The following is an 18,455-nucleotide window of genomic DNA, read 5'->3' on the forward strand; positions in this document are numbered from 1 at the left end:
AATATGCTTTAAATTATGATTTGATAAAAAGAGAAATAGTCAACTCAGTTTCTTATCTATACATTACTAATTACCTTTAATTTTCACTTTTACCGAGCAATTGCACAAACTAGGGCTCATTTGATGATGTTTTTGTAGAAGTGATTTTTTCTTTTTTAACAAACTATATTATCTCCTCTAAGGGGGAGATGGTGAGTTTAGTCTCACAATGGACTATCAATAATGTGGTTCAAATTCGCCTTTAGCGAGAATCGAACTTAAGACTTCTCACTTACAAGTGAAGAGGGATACCACTAGACTGTAGTATTAAGTGGCTGTATAAATAATTTTACTTATTAGTAATTTACTAGAGAGCCCGTAAATATTATTGTTGTTATTCAATTTGTTATGATAAAATCGTAAAGGGAAACCAAGGTGTTACAAACCAGCTGATACCTAACCAAAATATATTTCCTTACAGAACCTCTAATGATCAGTTGAACATCAATGCCATGGAAACCAATGACACCACCAACAAAAATCCAGTCTCAGTCGACTTCATTAGTCCTGCTCCATTGTTGGTGCTGCTTGGAGTCGCTGTCGAGTCTGATGACTTTGAATCGGACGTGGAGGAAGAAGCAGCAGCAGCAGAAGCTGAAGTGGGTGGAGACTCATGACCGTTACTTGTAGGGGATGTGCTAGAATTTGAATCTGCTTCTTTGAAAAACTTTGCATCGGGGGAATTTGGTGGCAGATTCAATATACCTGCAAACATGCAAACACAAAAAAATCAAACAAAAATCGCTAAACTTCGTATTCAGATAGCGTGAGGTTCAAATATTTTCATCATATTCGAATTTCCTAGGGTTCATACTCTGATATCGTAAGATTTCATGTTATAGGTATCATAAAACGTTCTAGGACTCATATTCCAGTATCATAAGGTTTCATATATGGTCACAAGTTCTTTTGTCTTTGGTTACATTGGAGCGTTTGGTTCCCTGAACTTAGCATACTCTTATTCATCATTCTACCTACTCTCACCACTAGGGATAACCCCGGTGGCCAATGATATCATGTTATAGGTATCAAGCCATTACTTTGGAGACGTTAATCACATATAATTTCATAAGAAACTCATATTCAAGAATTGCACACTTGCGCATAAACAAATTGGCTAAGGCAGTATGCATCCTCGTCTGCATCCAATTTCAAATCTTCATCCATAATTTAGATTTCATCAAAGCTAAGATTAGACTATCACTTGAATTAAAAAAAAAAGACTTAAGATTCATAAGAAAGAGTAGGTAAAATATTGGATGAGACATTATTTACTTGGGCAATCAGAGATTTTGCCATCAATGTCACAAGCTGAGGGCATCTGGAGAACCAAAGTGGTATTGACAGGAAGCCCCATGGAAGGGTCAGTGCTTTCTTTGATGAGAACACACAAGCACTTTGGTTTGTTGGCCTTCAATTTCTTGGTGTTTTCACAGCACTCCGGCATTGGTTTCTTCGACGTTCCACTCACAAATGGAATGCAAGCCGCAAGGTCCGCCATCTGGTCTGCACACTCCTTCTCATCATCCTCCATTGTTGCCATTGTTGCCACGGCCAGTGAGGCCACCACAATGCAAAACAATCTCAGTTTCTTGCTTCCCATTTTCTGTGTGTTGTGGGTGATTTGTTTTTTGGGTTTTGATGCTGTTGCCTTTTCTTTTTGGTGTGCTTTTACTTTTGGCTTTTGGGGTGGCAAGTGCATGCAGAGCAAGCTAGGTATTTGTCAGCTTCCTGTAGTATTCATGGTTTGAAGTGTGACATTCAACACAGGAGATGGATAATGGCTGAGTTAATATTCTGGGGTGCCTTGAGAAATGGGATTCCTTACTCCAAAGTAGGAAGAAATTGACATTCCCAATGACATACTTACATTTGTATTTCAGGTATCTGCAAAATCATCGAAATCTAATCTCTTTAAAATTTACGGAAAGAGAGATTCGAGCTTGTATGCACGCACACCTAACTTCCATTGCCCTATAACTAACAGGTCGAATCTACATTTACAAAATCTATTCTATTCCAAGTAACAAAAAATAGACTCGAACTTGAATGTTAACACATAGTACTCACTTTGCCTTCACTAACTAGCCAAACGCAAACACGCATCCGTCTTGAGCATCTGAAAATGGGATCTATCAAAATCAAAGTGAAATTGGGATGAAATTATGACGACTTTTTTGGTTCATTTGATCGTTTGAGAATCAGTTATACTAGTTTGCGAGTACCCAAAAATCAAGTGTCACTGAGTAGTGATCGCCACTCAAACATCCAATGCAATATAAAGCCAAATGAGCAAAGAAAACGAAGAAACTTTCTATTAAGAAATCAAGAACACGAAGAAAACGAAGAAACAAGAGGTTATCGGGGGATAAAATCAACATAAAACATAGAAGAAAATTACCCAAGATGATGAGATCACACAAAAATCAGCTCAGCTCTATATACAGGTGGGCAATTCCTCTTTACATAATTTTTCTCACCATTCGTTGGGAAAATCGCAAAGGCTACTGATTAACAAGATGTGGACGGTAAAAAAAAAGGTGATAAAACTGTACAGTGTGCTATACAGAAAAGTATGAGTCTTTACTCTTCGGTAAATGCGCAGTGTTTCCGGTACTATGAAAGGTGATCCTGTCTTCCATTTAAGTCGGATGAAGTTGAAGCAGGAGGTCTGGATGGAGCAGGTTGTGGTGAGGGAGCTGTAAGGGCATAAGCAAGTCTCGATGATGAACTCTCAATTAGCCCAGCAATTCCGGCAGCAGCGGATTGAGCATTTGAAGGGAGGAAAAGATCATGTTTCTGATCCTTATAAGCACTCCAAACCTGAAAAACGAGCAATTGTCATTGCAAGAGCAACATCAGTATTGGCAGTCTCACTAAAACTCGGTGATGAACAATCAAGATTTTGTAATTCAGATTTCAAAATCTGAAAAAGTGCATCAGATAAAGATAAGCGTGAGGACTTACATCTGAGGAATTTAACAACTCACGCACTTTAGTACAATGCGCCCCCTCCGTTGCAAATGCATGCAAAACCTGGATCGCAGTAAGCCAAAATTTTCAAACATGCCAAGAAAAAGGGAATGAAAAACAGCTAAAATAAAACAATTGAAATGTGATAAAATGGATTCCAAGGACCAAAACCACCTTCAAGCTTTGAACAAATTACCATTTAAACGAATTCAAATGTTGAAACCTTCATGAGACCTAATCGGTGAAATATATAGTATTTCCTAATTCCTAATGAAATGAATATTATAGTCGAAAAAGCAGAGATAATTTTCCTTCACCTTTAAAACAGGCAATGAGAAATTTTTTGAAAACAAAGAGGGAACAAGAACTCGGACAAAGTAATCTGCAAACATATCTTTGATGAAAATGTTCTAACCTCAATCGCGAGCACCCTGCCAATAGATGCTTCGGATTCATTCCACTTCATCTGAGAGCAAAGCCCATTCCTTCCTCCAGCTCTCCAATCGAGAAGGCCCAGAAGTACTTGTACAAGACCAACCCTACATTATTCATAGAACTTATGTCAATACCAAAATGAGCAGAAGACAAATTTTCCTTTGAAATCAGAACATCAGCCATTCCAAATCTGAACATAATCTACAAATATAGCCTGCCAACGCGCGTGTATGGGCAAAATGTGTCAGGGATAAGTTTGCATGGTTAGAGGTTTAGTTGGCATTGCTAAGTGTGGACGATGCAACCATGGAATGTTATATGAATCACGTACCGAGTATACTACGATCGGTAGAAAAATAATAAATCAAGTCTACAGAAGTTACTCACTTAAGTCCTTGTGCAACAAGTGCATCCCTAGCTCGGTTTCCAGCAACCACAACACGCTTCAGTGTCTCAAGAGCTAGTATGCTTCCACCTTGCCATCCTATTGCTTTCATTAGAAGGGGAACGACCTGTAAAATTGAATAGTGGTAAACATGAGGGGATTAAAAAATTGTGATAGCACCATACATGACAAAGTAAGAAGATATAACTGGAGGAATTCCTGCATGGAATTCCCTATGCTCTCCTCAATAACCTTATTGAATATGGACCAGTAACCGTCTACCTCAATTCAAAGTAATATGCATTCTAAAGAAGTCAAAGATGAAGTACTCACTACTACAAACCTATATCTCCCAGAAATATAAGAGAAAATTGCAAATGAAGTCCTTTATGAAAACTTGATAGTCATGGTTTTACGATAGAAATAGAATACATGACTTTTAGATGTAAAACGAATAAGTACATCAAATAAATAGTTTGACGCACCTGAGGAGTTCCTACACTAGTCGCCGCCATAGCTTCAGCACATGTGGTGCTAGCTGCCAGTTGATGTAGAACACGTAAACAACTAAGGCGCACACGTTCTTGGGCAGTTTGAGTGGGCTGTGTGGATCCGTCATCAGATTCATCTGTTTTGTCCACATAATTGCCATTGTTTACCTCCTCTGATGCCATTGTTTCTCGTCTTCCTTCATAAGCCACAGCAGCCACGAGTTTGGGCACATATCCAAGATATCCAACATGATCTGCAAGTGCAGGGTGCACTCGTAATAACGAAACCAACGCAGCAGACAGAAGCAAAGGAAGTTCAGGGTCAACAGCTAGTGTATCGTAATGTGTGGCAGCAATAGATGTCAAATACTGATCTAGAAGTCCTTCCAAGAATCTCTTGGGATTTCTGAGAGGAAACTTGGGATCTTTTAGGAATAATCTAACATAGATTCCGCCAACCTGCATGAGCTGAAAACTGTGAGTTTTCCAAACAATAAGACACTTAAATGTTAATACGGCATAACCATGTCCTACCTGTGGCTCATCTCTCATTTCTTGCTGCCCAGATGCCTGCTCAGGTACATCCCAATCAACCACACGACCTTTCATCTGTTCGCGATACAGATCTGATGCCATAGTTGAAATCTGTGCAGACAATGAAGTAGCCATTGCTGGTGTCCATACAAGTTCAGGGGTCTCAGTAGTCTGTTCAAGGGCAACTACGACAGCCTCACCAGGTCCATCCCTAATAACTGAAACCAAGCCATCTGGAAGAAACCTTGCTATCGTTATAACAACTCTAGGCCCGTGCATTGGCTGGCCAACAAGCTTCCCCAACAAAGAGGCTGCTGCTGCTCTTTGTTGTAAGGAAATTTCTTCTGCAAATTATGATTCATATCATAAAAAAAAAAGGTTAAATTTTTCTAAGTTAATTTTAAAAAATAGGAAAAGATACAAAAAGTATTTACCCTGCAAAGGCAAAAGAAGTTCAAGGATGTAGACAACTCCCCCATGCTTGGCAGCTGCCCAAGCAAGTTCAGGTGTGCTGGCCAGAGCATAAAGAACATGAAGAACCCCTTCACGACAAGTTGGGGCTGAGTGAAGCATTTGTAATAAAAGAAGAAGGCTTGATCCATCGGCAACCATAGCCTCCAAGCAGGAAGCATATGTAGTCAAGAGTGACAACACACTCAGGCAAAGTTGAGGAATGTTGCTTTCTGATGCAACAGGCACAGAAAAGCATCCGAAAAGAGGCAATAACTTATCTTTTGTAGAAAAAATTGACGCCAAATTTGGACTGCTTGTCAGTAAGTTCTGCAAAGAAAAAAGGAAAAAAAGGTCAGATATATTAATAAATTTTTAAGTTTGGAACATAACAAGAGAGCAAGATACCTTAAGTGAATTCAATGCAAATTTAAGGTTCTTAGCAGCTTCAAATTCTTCCTTATCTACTACTTGTCCATTAGATAGTGCAGAATCTTCAGCCGGAGTATTCTGTTCATCAGTTGAACCAATAGCCGTATCATTAGAATCCTCAGGTGTCTCAAGGGATGAGCCATTCTGATTTGGTACATCCTTAATTTCAGAATCAGTCGCACATTGATTGTGCACAAGATATGCTATAAAATCAACTAATGCAACACAGAAAGCCTCTGGTTCACTGATCTCAGAATCTGGTTGATTGTTATAGACCCTCAAGTAAACATTGCCAACATATAGTTCTTTTGATAGTGCCTTATACCCAAACAGATGTGAATCTTTCATATCATATGAACCATCAGGACCCTGACTTGCACGTTGCTGATCCACAAATTTCAGTAGTTCTGCTCGGGTTGAGGAGTTCCAGATAATCTAGTACCACAAATAAATAATACAATCAACCATAAAGAAACTAACATTGCAACGCAACCAAGTGACCCAGACACAGATGTTACAAACTATGTATTGCATTATTTTTTTGTTAAGTAGAAGAGAGTATGCTATATAAAAGCATGCATAAAAACTTACTGTCATAAAAACTATAAATGCAGAAACTAGAGCAATTACCTCTGGTGACTCCAAGTTATTGTTTAGTTTAGATAGTAGGTCTTTCGGTGCTTGATCTTTTAACATACTGGCAAGCTTAGGTGTCAACAAAGCTCTGAGGGCAGCAGCTGCAGTCTGATTATAAGGTGTTGTACTCTCATCACTACACAAGCCACTAAGCCTTGATAGTGCCTGCGAGGCACGTACAGCATGCATATTTTTGGCAATTTGTACACTAGCACCAACTCCATGTGATTCTGTTGCATCAGATTCCTCTGCAGTGGAGTCATACTGAAGAAGCAAGGGCAAAAGGTACCTAAAAGCAAGCACACACAATGCAACACAACGAAGATGAAGATTAATTGCTGTTTTTACATAAAAACATAGCATAACAATCAGTTCTACCAAGTATCACTAAGAAACTACAAAGTTTGAGATGCAGTGAGATAAAGTGACAGTCAATGGATTCACAATGAAACACCATTGACACCAAGAATTAATAAGCATTTGTATTCTCTCCCATATCCGACCTTAGAAGTCACTTATAACTAATGCAGATAAAATCAACTCATGGAGATCGCAGACTAATTTGACATTTAACTGAGCAATAAGCAATCTTGCATTTAATATTTAAAGTAACTATTTGTGTAAGCTGACTTACCATAAGACACCAGCCTTCAGCAAAGCATCCTGCAATTCAGTGGACACAGAAACATGTGCAATAGTCTGGACAGCAGCATCGACAGCAGAAGGTACAAGCTCAAGTTCAGTGCAATGCACAATGTCATCAACTAGTCCAGAATATTCAAGGATCTCAGCCCAGGCACTCTCAAATATACTCAAAACACAAAAGGTTCGCATCACATTTGTAACAATTATGGCAGATGGTTCACTTGCAGCAGTGCTCGGCTGAACTACGCACATGCAACGGGAAAGAAGATTTGCAAGAAGTTGTATGCCACCATCCCTCACAAGCTCTTCTCCATTCAATGAAGAAGATGCACACCTAATCATGGAAATATAAACACATGCTATCTTCCTGTCAACATCAGTTTGAATAATAAAACATATGAAAAAGTGGATTAAAGGATGTTTTTACGTCAGCCAAATAAGCTCTGATGCCGCAACCAGGAGAGGTGATCTATCTGAGGAAAGAAAATTGTTATCATCCTTGTCCACAGTAACTGCATTGAGCAACATTGGATAACCAGCATATTTAAATGGCTCCAGAATGACTCCATAGCGTCTGTACAAGATACACTGTCCTTTCAATAAAAGCAACAGTCGCCAAGGCTGAGGGCCTTGCAAGCCTTGCATAGTGGCCTACAAACAATAATACAGAGTTATCAAATATCTTAACAGAAGGAAGAATACCTATCATCTTCTGTCCACACAAGATAAAATAAAATTAGATACCTACGGCTACATAGAACTTTATACAGCTCCAATACACATTAACAAGATTACAAATGCATTCTGAAAAGATGCATATCCAAAGGCTTAAAAGGATGCATCAAAGAAAAATACTCAAATACAAAAGCACTGAGGTGCACAACCAATATTTACAGAATATAGAATACTAAGCCGTAAAAATGGCATCCACTACATACATAAAAGACTTAGATGCCCAGTACAAGTGTAGAAAAGAAACAGGTTCGTTCAGGTAATTTTCATGGTCATCTTTGAGATACCGAAAATGACCAACATCCAACTGCAATGAATTTCTAGAGATTTTGGAGCAAAATGAATTTTGGACATGTGCACATAACCAATATTTTAAGCATGCTCGTTAAACAAAGACCAGTTCTGTGGGGCAGTATGTACCTGCAGGCGCTCATAAGCTTTCTGTACAGCAAGAAACTTATCCCTTCCTTCAGGATTTTTGTCTGGATGGTATCTCATGGCAAGTTTCCTATATTGCCGTTTAAGCTTTTCTTCATCAATGTTCTCAATCTGCTTGGTTATGCTAGGCATCTCCTCACCCATCTCAAAAGAATGCCTTGTGTTGGCATCATCATTTGATACATCTTCCAAGGAAATCTCTAATATTTTGCAAGCTTCTTCTTCAGAAAGATCCATTGGCCGTCTTGTCAACTCCTCACGCCACATCACTAATAATGATTGTAGGAACTCAACATGTTCAACAATTGGCCAATTTGGAAATCGAATCTCATCACACAAGTTCCGGAGGTAATAACGGTGACACCACATTTCTTCTCTTAACTCTGGGTATGTCACTGGTGGCATTGGAGCGTATTCATATAAAGAATGGCAGTGCTGAGACAATTTCTGAGGAAAGTCACCAAGATGCTGCAACACCTGGACGAAGAAAATATTTTGAGATCATTAATACTCTCTATACATAATAGTAACAAAACACATTACTCATTTAAAGCTTCAAATACCTGCCGAATCAGATTTTCCGCTCGCATCTTGTGTGTCCATATAATCTCTGGAGTATCAGAGTCCGATACCATTGCAGCTGCAAATGCAGCTGGACCACTACGTTCCAATACATACAACAAAGATGCAGGAAGAAGCCCACCCAATACACTGCGTTTCGCCAGAGGCAAGGAAGAGGAAACTGCAGCGTCTTCACCACCATGAAATGCTTGATGAACATGAGTCAATGAGAAGAGTTGGGAGATTGAAAGGAGATTAGATCCAGGATATGTCAGGGCAAAATAAAATACCCCTGTGCTGTATAGTCGAATCATGGGCTTGGGATTTCTAGTTACAATGGCCTTAAGTAAAGCAGCAGCACCCTCTACAATACTTGGCTCTCCAGAAAGCATAGCCTAAATAAATTTGGGAAAATAAATAGTGATATAATAATGCTTTTCACGATACTTCTTAATAAAGGCCACATAAAAAAAAATGAAAATGAACTATGCTAGAATCACCTGAGCAATATGTGGAAGGCAGCGTGGACTTGACAAGATCCATTTTACTCTAGGAGTTGGGGTAACTATCTCTCCAGCATCATCTAAATCTGAATGTGCAGATACCATGCTATGTAATATGGACAATGCTGCCTCACCAATCTGAATACAGAAACCGTATACTAGAACATGTCAAGCATATAAAATGAGAAGAGACAAGAAAATGGCAACTTTTCTACAATATAGTACACAAAAGATAAAAAAGAGACTTCAACAAAAACCATTCACCCCGATTATTTTAAAATGTTTTAATAGATGTATCCTTATGTATTCAATTAACTGAGGTAATATTCAGATGTACCTTACCATGAAATTCAATGAAAACCTATGATAAACCAATTGTAGGAGATCAATAAATTGAACATTAACACATCTAGGAGATAACAAATAGAAAAAAGCATTTGATATTTTATCTACAAGTTTAGCACCCGTTATAATTACTTGAAACTAGAGCTACAAGTGCAGCAAAGATTTGCAGAGAACAAACTGCTTCTAGAAACAAAAAGTCCACAATTGTTACAACATAGACCAACTTTTTAAGTCCCATGCATATTAAAACTACACCTGAGTTGGCGTGAGAACAGGGACTCGAACAGCTAAAGCCCAACGAAGTTCACGGATATCCCGCAATCTCTTCCAGTCCAACATCCCAGAAGCCCAGCATCTCGTTGTCCAATTAATATCCTTCTTTGACCAAAATCTCCTAATGGCATCCTTTTCAACAGGTCCAACCTGTGCTCCTTCCTTGTCAATAAACATCCATTCCTTGAGCGGTTCCATAAAAGCAGTAGCAGCAATCAAATTAGATTGCAAAGGAATAGCTGTCCTTTCAGAAGCCTCATGAGCTACTGTTAGCATATCAACGGCTAACACACATCCTCCCACCAAAACACACGCCTCCACATTTGACAAAACCTTCATTAACGCCTTCACAAACAGTAAATATAGAAAGTTATCATCTTCCCCATACTGAACTGAAAATGAAAAGGCCATTTCCATTTACAAGGATGACAAGTGGTTAACCTACAAAACAAAAGGGTGGCAAAACTTGGAACCCTGGTGCGTAGTAAAGGCAATGAGAATGTCTCGATGCCTTGTTGGTGAACTCTCAGGCAGTTTGTCACACATATCCAGAAAGGAAGCATATCAATACATGCATACAGCTTTTATTTATGAATATAAATATGAGAAAGAGAGAAAACCAATCTGAATTACAACCTATATATGTATTTGTCAGATGTTATTCCTGATTACACAATAGAGAGGTAACTGGGGAGTGAAAGGAGCATAGATTTTGCATAGACAAAACAAATTTAAAGAATTTTCATACCCAACTATCTTCTCAAACTACCCCCACTGAAACCCAAACTGATGTCAAGCCAATTTGTATTTCTAGAGAAATAATAAATAAAAGACTTGTACCTTCAAGAGCAATAGAAGGCGGTGCCTTAAAGCTCTATCATCTGTCCTATCCAAAAGGACTGTGATGTGAGCAGTGCCCTCAAAGGGACCTACTGTCTTGTAATGCTGTTCATACACAATTGCCATCGCTCTTGCACAGAGCTCTCTCACTGAATATCCTCCTCCACCTCCAAAACCATCTAGTCTTCCCATGTCACACCAATCATCAGATGCACCCATTTCATCTGGAACAGCACCATCTACGGTAAGTCCTATGTCTGCATCACATAAGAACCGATGGTAGAGTGCTCTAAAGAACGCAACTGGATTGCGCAACGGAAAATTTTGTGCCCTGCCAACACTGCCACTCTCAAGCAGTAAACGCAGATAATACTGACCCACACAAACTTCTTTGGACAAGCTTAGATATCTAACAGAGAACTCAGAGTAGTTCCAAGATATTTGTGGCACGCTATCTTGACCAGTTGCAGTCTCTACCATAGCACCTCCCGGAACAATATCTTCAGTACGCTCCTTCTCAACATCTAACTTATGAACCTCAGCCTGCAAAGTCTCCCTCAACTCTTGCCGGGTACGCTCATTCCAGATCAAATCTGCACGATTGTGATCAAGGCTAAATGCTCGCCAGAATTCAGGCCAATTACAAAGTAGCCTGCCGGATCCCACCGGAGTGTTTTCGACAACAACCTGAGCAGGAGCAGGGAGGCCTGTGCTCTGGAAACCAGTAGTATTGGAATCAGAATCAGTTGAGATTGAAGTATTTGCTTCCACTGCCTCATGAATGCTCGTTGACTGAATATCAGCTGACGCCACAAGTGCTGAATGATTCTTTTGTGGAACACCTGAAAAGACTTCAGCCGTCAAATTTTCACAGGTTTGACTTTGAGCAACAGAAGATTGAAGAGTAGAAGCCCGTCCAGAACTCGAAACCAGTGCAGACCTTTGATTGTTATCAGCCTTAAAAGCACCACCACCTGTCTGTGTCATGGGATCACCAACTTCAGAATTGTTTATATTAAGTAAGGAATGCTCTTGAGACATTGGTCCTCTCCCTGCACGACCTTTCCTCAAGTGGAGTAAGCATCTCTGCCTTCTGCTGGTCAAGGATCCTTCTTGATTCGCATCTTCCAATTGAGTTCCATCAGAACGTGTGTGCAAATAAGCAACAAGCCCAGGAGGCAGAACTCTAGACAATAAATCCAGAGCTGGCTGATAAGAATCTGCCCAAAGAGCAACAAGCTGTCGACTAACTTCACGTCGCTCACCAGGAGGAAGGAAGAACGCATGCAATAAATGCCTCAGTAGAGCGCCATCGCGCAATGCAGCATCACGCATTGACTCTGCTGCAATTGCATCTTCTTCCGCAATTGTACGCATGATCACAGCCACTGTTTCCCTAACACTTTCAGCAGGATGTCCAAACAATGCAAACAAACGACGCTTCAAACCAGCTACTTGGCGTAACAGTTCAACAAACACTGTGTATTGTGTTGTCTCACCATGTGGTTCACATATCATAGCCTCAAGAACCTCAACAATAGCCATTGACAATAATGGTGATACAGACATAGGCTTAAGTCTGTAGGAGAGTATAATAGCATAACCATGATTGGCAAACAACACTGACTTTGTGTGCATAATTGTGGCATGCTGCTCTCCTTTAGAATCCGTTAGTATATTTGTATCCCCGGGACCACCACCAATAAGTACTGCGACAAGGCCTGCTGCTTCAGCAGCTACACCCTCTGAACCATTTCTGAGTAAGCCCATTATTCTTCCAACAGCAGCAGGAAAAGACATGACATGTGAAGCAGCAGTTCTTGAAGCTAGTAATCTACGTAAGCATGCAATAAAGCCCATCACCGTCGCAGCCGCTTTAGGTGAAGGGGGAGGTAAGGGAGGGGACTCTGGAGGAAGATTTGGCGTAGATGGAAGCATAGTTATTAAAGCCATCAAAGTCACCTCAGGTACTTCTATGTTCGGAGGAACTCCACTATATGGTATACATGCATTGAACTCTCTTATTCTACGCCATAGCTTAGCTCGTGATCCAGGAATAGAACCACCTTCAGAAACTGCATCTTTGGCAGCTGCTGCTAAGTGTTTCAAATGCATAGATGCACTCTCCATATCTGCAACAAGCCGCTGGAGTCCAAATTGTAAATGGACTCTCCCGCAAGGTGGATCAATGCCATGCCCAGGCATTGTCAATCTTGGTAACACAGTCACAGCACATTGGCCCTGGACAGATTCAACCAAACGCTCAACCCAGCCCCATGAAGAGAAATCATTGCATTATGGAAGAAATTCATGGGTAAAACCTGATCAATATTTACAAGAGCACGGAACTACCTACTTCTGTTTGCAATAGATCCCGAACTGCTGCCAGTAGGCTATCACGAGACGTGCTTGCATAAACCTACAATCCATCAGACACATCAGAAACAAGACCTCGTGATAAACCTGGAATTCAAAAGGAAGGTTATGCTCACATGGATGGGACACCCATCATTGAACTCAATTGCAAACATTTGGGGCTCCTCAGCAAATCGAACAAGTGCGTATACTGCAGATAAAGGTCGAACAATAACAGCCTGCACACATCTAGTGACTACTCTCAACATTTGATATAATTCCATGAAATGCTAGTATATACAGAAGTAAAAGCCAACAAAGTTTTAAAGAATTTAAATTTTCATTATTCCATTCTTATAATTTGTTTATGTACAAAAATTGCATGGGCTTTGGGTCCTGAGCAAAAAGGGTCCTTTATTTTGTTAGAGTTTATTCATTCATCTGAAATGTAGCACTTGTTTTCTTATTCATTCCAGGGACAGCAAGGTAAATGCTTAAATTTAGACATCTTTTATAAAGGAAGCCTAGTTCAAGACTAATGCCCTGAACTTCATGTCACCAACCTAAAGTTTGTTTCAGTAAATTCATCAGCTTACTTCATAGTTCTCTGGGCGTCTTTCAACAAGAGAAACTTTTGTAAGAATCAGTTGACGAGATACAGCATCACCATTCTCCCCAAGTCCACCTTTTGGGCCAACACTCAAACTCAACCCTGGAACATTTAAAGTTCCACGAGCAGCAGAGCGCAACCTTGTCACAGACCAACCTCCACACGGAATTTCTTCTGCTCCAACTGCCTCTTTTGCTGCATTACCAGATAAATTGATTAATGAACGGCCAAATAGACAAGGTTGCCGGAACACCAAAAGAACAAGAAAAGAAGATAACTACTACAAAGAGCCCCTAGAAAAGGGTTAGAAAGTGCTACCCCTTCGCTTTATGTACTCTGGTATAGTGAGAGACTGAGAAGTGTCCACAGTTAGTGACAACCCCACCATAGATTTTGCTGTTTTAGTCTGCATGAAATGCATTATAATAAGTACTGATTCAAGAGGCATATTAAAAAATAATCCCTCAGGACAAAAGGGTTTTTTAGGGGGGCACTTCATACATAAAGTTGAACTTATAGAAAATGAGCATTGACATAAAGTTCTAAAGAAATGTTAAAAAAAACAAAAAATTGATAGCTCAAGGTTAGTCATACCAAACTTGCAATGATAACTGAATTCGTGGTTCCAGGAGCAGCTTGAAAAGCTTTAGATTTTCTTCCATATAGAGGACAAAGAACGAAACTTCCATGTTCTCTGCCTTTCTTTCCATAAGCATCAGAAAGGGAAACAATGGCAGGTGAATCAAAATCTCTGAAATCCAAGCACCAACGGAGGTCTCCACTTTTTAAATCAATAAGTTCAACCCCAACATAAGTAACTTTTAATTTCTGCAAAGCCATCAATTGTTACAGAAAATCAGTCTAATACTTATATAGAACAAAACGAACATGTCAGTCAACATAACTGACCACTCAAATATTATCAACATTCAAATAAACATCAGTTTAGTAAAAATCATTAACGACGTATACTTGCAACTTGCAAGCAACATACATTCATCCAAAATTCAAGAAATCTGTGTTCAAGTCCACTTTTTTCTTTTGTACAAGTAGTAACGGCATGAAAAAGTAAACCCATTTCTGATTATTCTCCCCAGTTCCATAACTTCTATGCTAAAACTATTCGGTAAAGAAGCATACTACCAGTCTCCCGAATTCCATAAATTCAATGCTAAAACTATTCGGTAAAGAAGCATACTACTAGTCTCCCAATTCCATAAATTCGATGTTAAAGCCTAAAACTATTCGGTAAAGAAGCATACTTTGCACTAAAGCTCCACTCTCCCAAGGCAAATTTGCTCATGGGTTTGAAGCAATCAGATTATTACCATCGAATCTTCGACTAACAAAGTTGTGAACTGCCTACTGATTCTTCTACTATCAAATTAGCACAGTAAAACGACATTGCACAAACACTAACAAGCATTGGAAGAGAAGTAACTTACGAGTGGGACCCACTCGGCATTCCGGCGCCGGAGATGAAGCACCGGAAACTCAGCGACGGCGCCAAACCGATTCCTCCTAATCCTGTGCAACTCGGTCAGTATACTCGCTCTGTACCTAGACGAGAACTTAATGCCTTTGAATTTCCCCCGTCCGTCCGTCCGAACACTCAAATTGAACTCGTTGGAGTTCTCGTCGCGGCTGATGATCGGCGAGGCGGAGTCAAAATCGGTGGCGACGTCGTAGGAATTGGTGACGGAGAGCGTGGCGGGGTCCAAGGTGGTTATGGCGACGTTCGAGAGGCAGAGAAATCGCTTGTAGCGGCCACGCCACGAGTGTTTGATGACCAAGTAGCGGGCGAGGTACTCCGGCTCCTCGACGACGGCGGGGGCAGAACGGGAAGAAGAATTGGAGGAGTTATTGGAGCTGTCCATCGGCGCGGGTGCTGGTGAGGGGTTTTGATCGGGTGCGTGGCGGCTCACGGATTCTACGTGCGGGAGGAAGTGGAGGGTGTGAGTGCGAGGTGCATTGTGGTGGCGAAGAAAGAACCAGAGTCCGGAGCCGGGTCGACCCGGTGGAGGCGTAGAGGCCGCGGCCTGAGACCGAGACTGAATCGCCCCCAGCTCTGACGGTTATTTACTGGTTCTGCCACGGCGTCCAGTTTTTCTTCTATTTCCGATCGATCAAACCCTAGCTGAACCGGATTGAATCATCGGACATCGTAAGGCCGCGTTTGGATCGAAAGAATTGGAATAATCAATTAAATGGAAGAAAGAAGAAAGAAGAAGAAGAGCTTTGCTTCGCTGTGTGCAATACTGTCAAAACCACATCCTAACTTTGGCATCGACATATCATTATCACCCGACGGTGACCCATCTTTAAATAAGAAACGGTGCCGTATTGCACTCAAAACTTTTTGAAAGTTCACCTTTTTTTTTTTTTTTAAGTGTTTTTAGCACTTCACAAATAATTCATCTTTTTATAAAATAAAAACGAACTACTCACTCGTGCATACTAGGTTACTATTGAAGATAAACCCCCTTTTTATAAAATAATTCGCTCATTTTAATATTTCACCCGACTTTTGTTTCATGAAAAGAAAAGGTATTATGCACAAGAATCTTTAACACTCAAAATTTGATGTCAAAAGTTATGTTTAAGTAGCCAAAGGTAGAGCTCTCACTTCAAATACATCCCACACGGGATTAATTTAGTTAGAAATTTCACATCTTTTACTTAAGATGGAACTTGAATTGTAAGGGAAGAAATATCAGTTTCGAGATATTTTTAATACCTTTGTCATAGTGTCATGTGGTATATATACATAAATTTTTTATAAAAAAAATTATCACTTGAATAGATAAAGAAAATATTGAATTTTTATATACATATATAATAACTCGTAAGCTAATAACATCACGTAACATGCTATAGTCATGTTATGGTGACATTAGAAATTTATCTTTGCGAATAGCATATTATGAATTAATAACATTTCACGAAATTTGGACTTACTGAATATTATTTGGATGGTGGCCCAAATTATGAGTTATATGACTTGGACTTACTTTCGTTTGTCCTTTTTGGAGGGAAGAGATCCCCTCCCACCAAGTCATAGGGATTCAGAGATCCGGACCATTGAAATTTGATCAAACGACTACAATTATTATAATTTTTGGAGAGGCTCTCTATTTGTAACCGTTTGATCAAATTTCAAGAGCATGGATCTACGGATCCCTAGGATTTGGTGGGAGAGATCCAAAGGGGATCTCTTCCCCTTTTTAGAGGGACATAGAAATCTCAAACTATGTTGTTTCCGCACAAGTCTTAGTTCTGTCTCAGTGAAATAAAAGTCTGGAAAAATTTCAAGTGATTGTTCAATGATGACATACAAAAATAACAATAGATTCAATTTTTTTTCATCTTCAATTATTTTTATCGCATGAGTTTATTGTTTCCTCATATGTCTACACAATAAAATTAAACAACTAATGAGAAAATTCATCAATTTACCCTAGAATTTGTACAATTCCCTTTCTCTAGTTCTCAATTGTTCTCCCTTCCATCCCTCATGGACTCGCCTACACCAACATGGGATTCATTCGAGTAGATGACGGAACTACGTGAAAAGGTAGATTAATTCTTACTATTTCCCTTGTACGTACATTATTACTACGTACTCACTCTCAACATGCATGCATAACTTCCCCTCTCTTTGTTATGTTATTCTAACATGATATCGCAAATGGTCATTTACCATAATGGTGGAAAGATGTTGATTCCTTGCAATACGGCGTGGGTTCAAAATCCGTCGATAACTAATCTAACGTCTAATCTAATTACAAAAACAAAAAAAATGATATCGAATGGCTTGTTACTCTCCCCCTCTAATAATTTAATTGTTTTGTTTTCGGGCCGTACGTAGGAAATCTTGAGCAAGGAATTCTTTGACCTCTCAATGAAAACTGTTAATCTGTCTCCGAATTTAGGACGATAGTCTCTGAATTCGTTGATGATGGTTTGCAACTTCTGTCTGGCTAGCCTGAACCCTACTTATCTTGCAGAGTTGAGTACGCAAAGGTCCACGATGACGCCAAGAATCTTAAGAAAATCTGCAGAGAATTTGGAGCTGTGGGGATGGAACAAGAGCGTGTGCTGAGCTGCAGAAACTACCAAGATAAAGGATATTGAACGTTGCGGTCTCTCCCTCAAGAATTTGCGCGCGGAACATGATCGCCTATTCGCCTTGTTAAGAATCTAGGCATTTTTCTACGGGTAAATCTCCCATTTTTATTCATCATATGATTTCAGTTGTTTATTTATTTAAAATTCACTTTGGTTGTGCTTAGAATAATCTTACACTAAGGGACAGCGACAGAGTCAGAAAACCAGATCAGGATGGGCCTTTAAGCCATAGAAAGATTAGCCTTTGAAATATAATTAATGTGAAAAATTAAAGGTTTTGTTTTTTGCATTGGCATGGAAAAATTTAATCAAACAAGAATAGTGGAGCTTTAAATTTGGTCTGAAAAGCCTAGTATTGAAATGAATATATCCTAAAAACAAAACTTGTTAATGAGCCTTGATAAAAAAAATTAACACATTAGAGTCGTATAAAAATTTAAAAGTACGACTTAAAATTTGATTTTGTTCTAGACTGTATATGCATTTTTTTATATCAACTAGCCAAAAAAGAGGGTATGGTTTTTACATGTTAAAAAATAAATATGGTAAAAAATAAGGCAAATTATAAGAATTTTTTTTTCCTTCAGTTTAAAGGAATCTAATAAAATACTGAAACACTAGGAAGTCTCAAACCCAGGCCATTTGGAGTT

The 18,455-nt window shown here is 39.5% G+C and overlaps 2 protein-coding genes across 7 annotated transcripts; both read right to left on the bottom strand.

The window, feature by feature from the left end:
* Positions 1–353: 353 nt before the first annotated feature.
* On the bottom strand, positions 354–1,794 carry LOC103400482 (non-specific lipid transfer protein GPI-anchored 14-like). Its single transcript, XM_029093863.2, has 2 exons — positions 1,315–1,794; positions 354–744 (listed from the first exon to the last, which is right to left on the bottom strand). The coding sequence occupies exons 1-2, from the start codon at positions 1,739–1,741 to the stop codon at positions 473–475; spliced, it is 699 nt and encodes a 232-aa protein (XP_028949696.2). The 5' UTR covers positions 1,742–1,794; the 3' UTR covers positions 354–472.
* Positions 1,795–2,328: 534 nt separating this feature from the next.
* LOC103400483 (dnaJ homolog subfamily C GRV2-like) lies at positions 2,329–15,970 on the bottom strand. 6 transcript variants are annotated; one of them, XM_008339136.4, is made up of 22 exons: positions 15,123–15,953; positions 14,272–14,505; positions 13,996–14,083; positions 13,664–13,872; positions 13,205–13,306; positions 13,069–13,131; positions 10,713–12,953; positions 9,855–10,217; positions 9,252–9,392; positions 8,754–9,146; positions 8,173–8,667; positions 7,448–7,671; positions 7,010–7,354; positions 6,370–6,664; positions 5,716–6,174; positions 5,292–5,637; positions 4,858–5,201; positions 4,318–4,782; positions 3,835–3,959; positions 3,428–3,551; positions 3,007–3,075; positions 2,329–2,862 (listed from the first exon to the last, which is right to left on the bottom strand). In XM_008339136.4, exons 1-22 carry the CDS (start codon positions 15,552–15,554, stop codon positions 2,656–2,658), a joined length of 7,764 nt encoding a protein of 2,587 aa, XP_008337358.3. In that variant the 5' UTR covers positions 15,555–15,953; the 3' UTR covers positions 2,329–2,655. The 6 variants fall into 6 exon arrangements, with proteins under 6 accessions (XP_008337358.3, XP_070669305.1, XP_070669304.1 ...); XM_070813204.1 differs by having other exon boundaries at positions 2,450–2,862; positions 13,065–13,131; positions 15,123–15,970; XM_070813203.1 differs by having other exon boundaries at positions 2,450–2,862; positions 13,205–13,278; positions 15,123–15,948.
* Positions 15,971–18,455: the final 2,485 nt, after the last annotated feature.

Source organism: Malus domestica, chromosome 15 (assembly GCF_042453785.1).
Source record: "Malus domestica chromosome 15, GDT2T_hap1".
Lineage (NCBI taxonomy): Eukaryota > Viridiplantae > Streptophyta > Magnoliopsida > Rosales > Rosaceae > Malus > Malus domestica.

Excerpts from the sequence above, each read along its gene's own strand:
- LOC103400482 (XM_029093863.2), bottom strand. The coding sequence starts at position 1,741 with ATGCACTTGCCACCCCAAAAGCCAAAAGTAAAAGCACACCAAAAAGAA. Across the intron at positions 745-1,314 it reads CAAAATCTCTGATTGCCCAA|GTATATTGAATCTGCCACCA; the intron begins GTAAATAATGTC and ends GCATGTTTGCAG.
- LOC103400483 (XM_008339136.4), bottom strand. The coding sequence starts at position 15,554 with ATGGACAGCTCCAATAACTCCTCCAATTCTTCTTCCCGTTCTGCCCCC. Across the intron at positions 12,954-13,068 it reads GGGATCTATTGCAAACAGAA|GGCCAATGTGCTGTGACTGT; the intron begins GTAGGTAGTTCC and ends GAATCTGTCCAG. Across the intron at positions 8,668-8,753 it reads CGGAAAATCTGATTCGGCAG|GTGTTGCAGCATCTTGGTGA; the intron begins GTATTTGAAGCT and ends TTCTTCGTCCAG.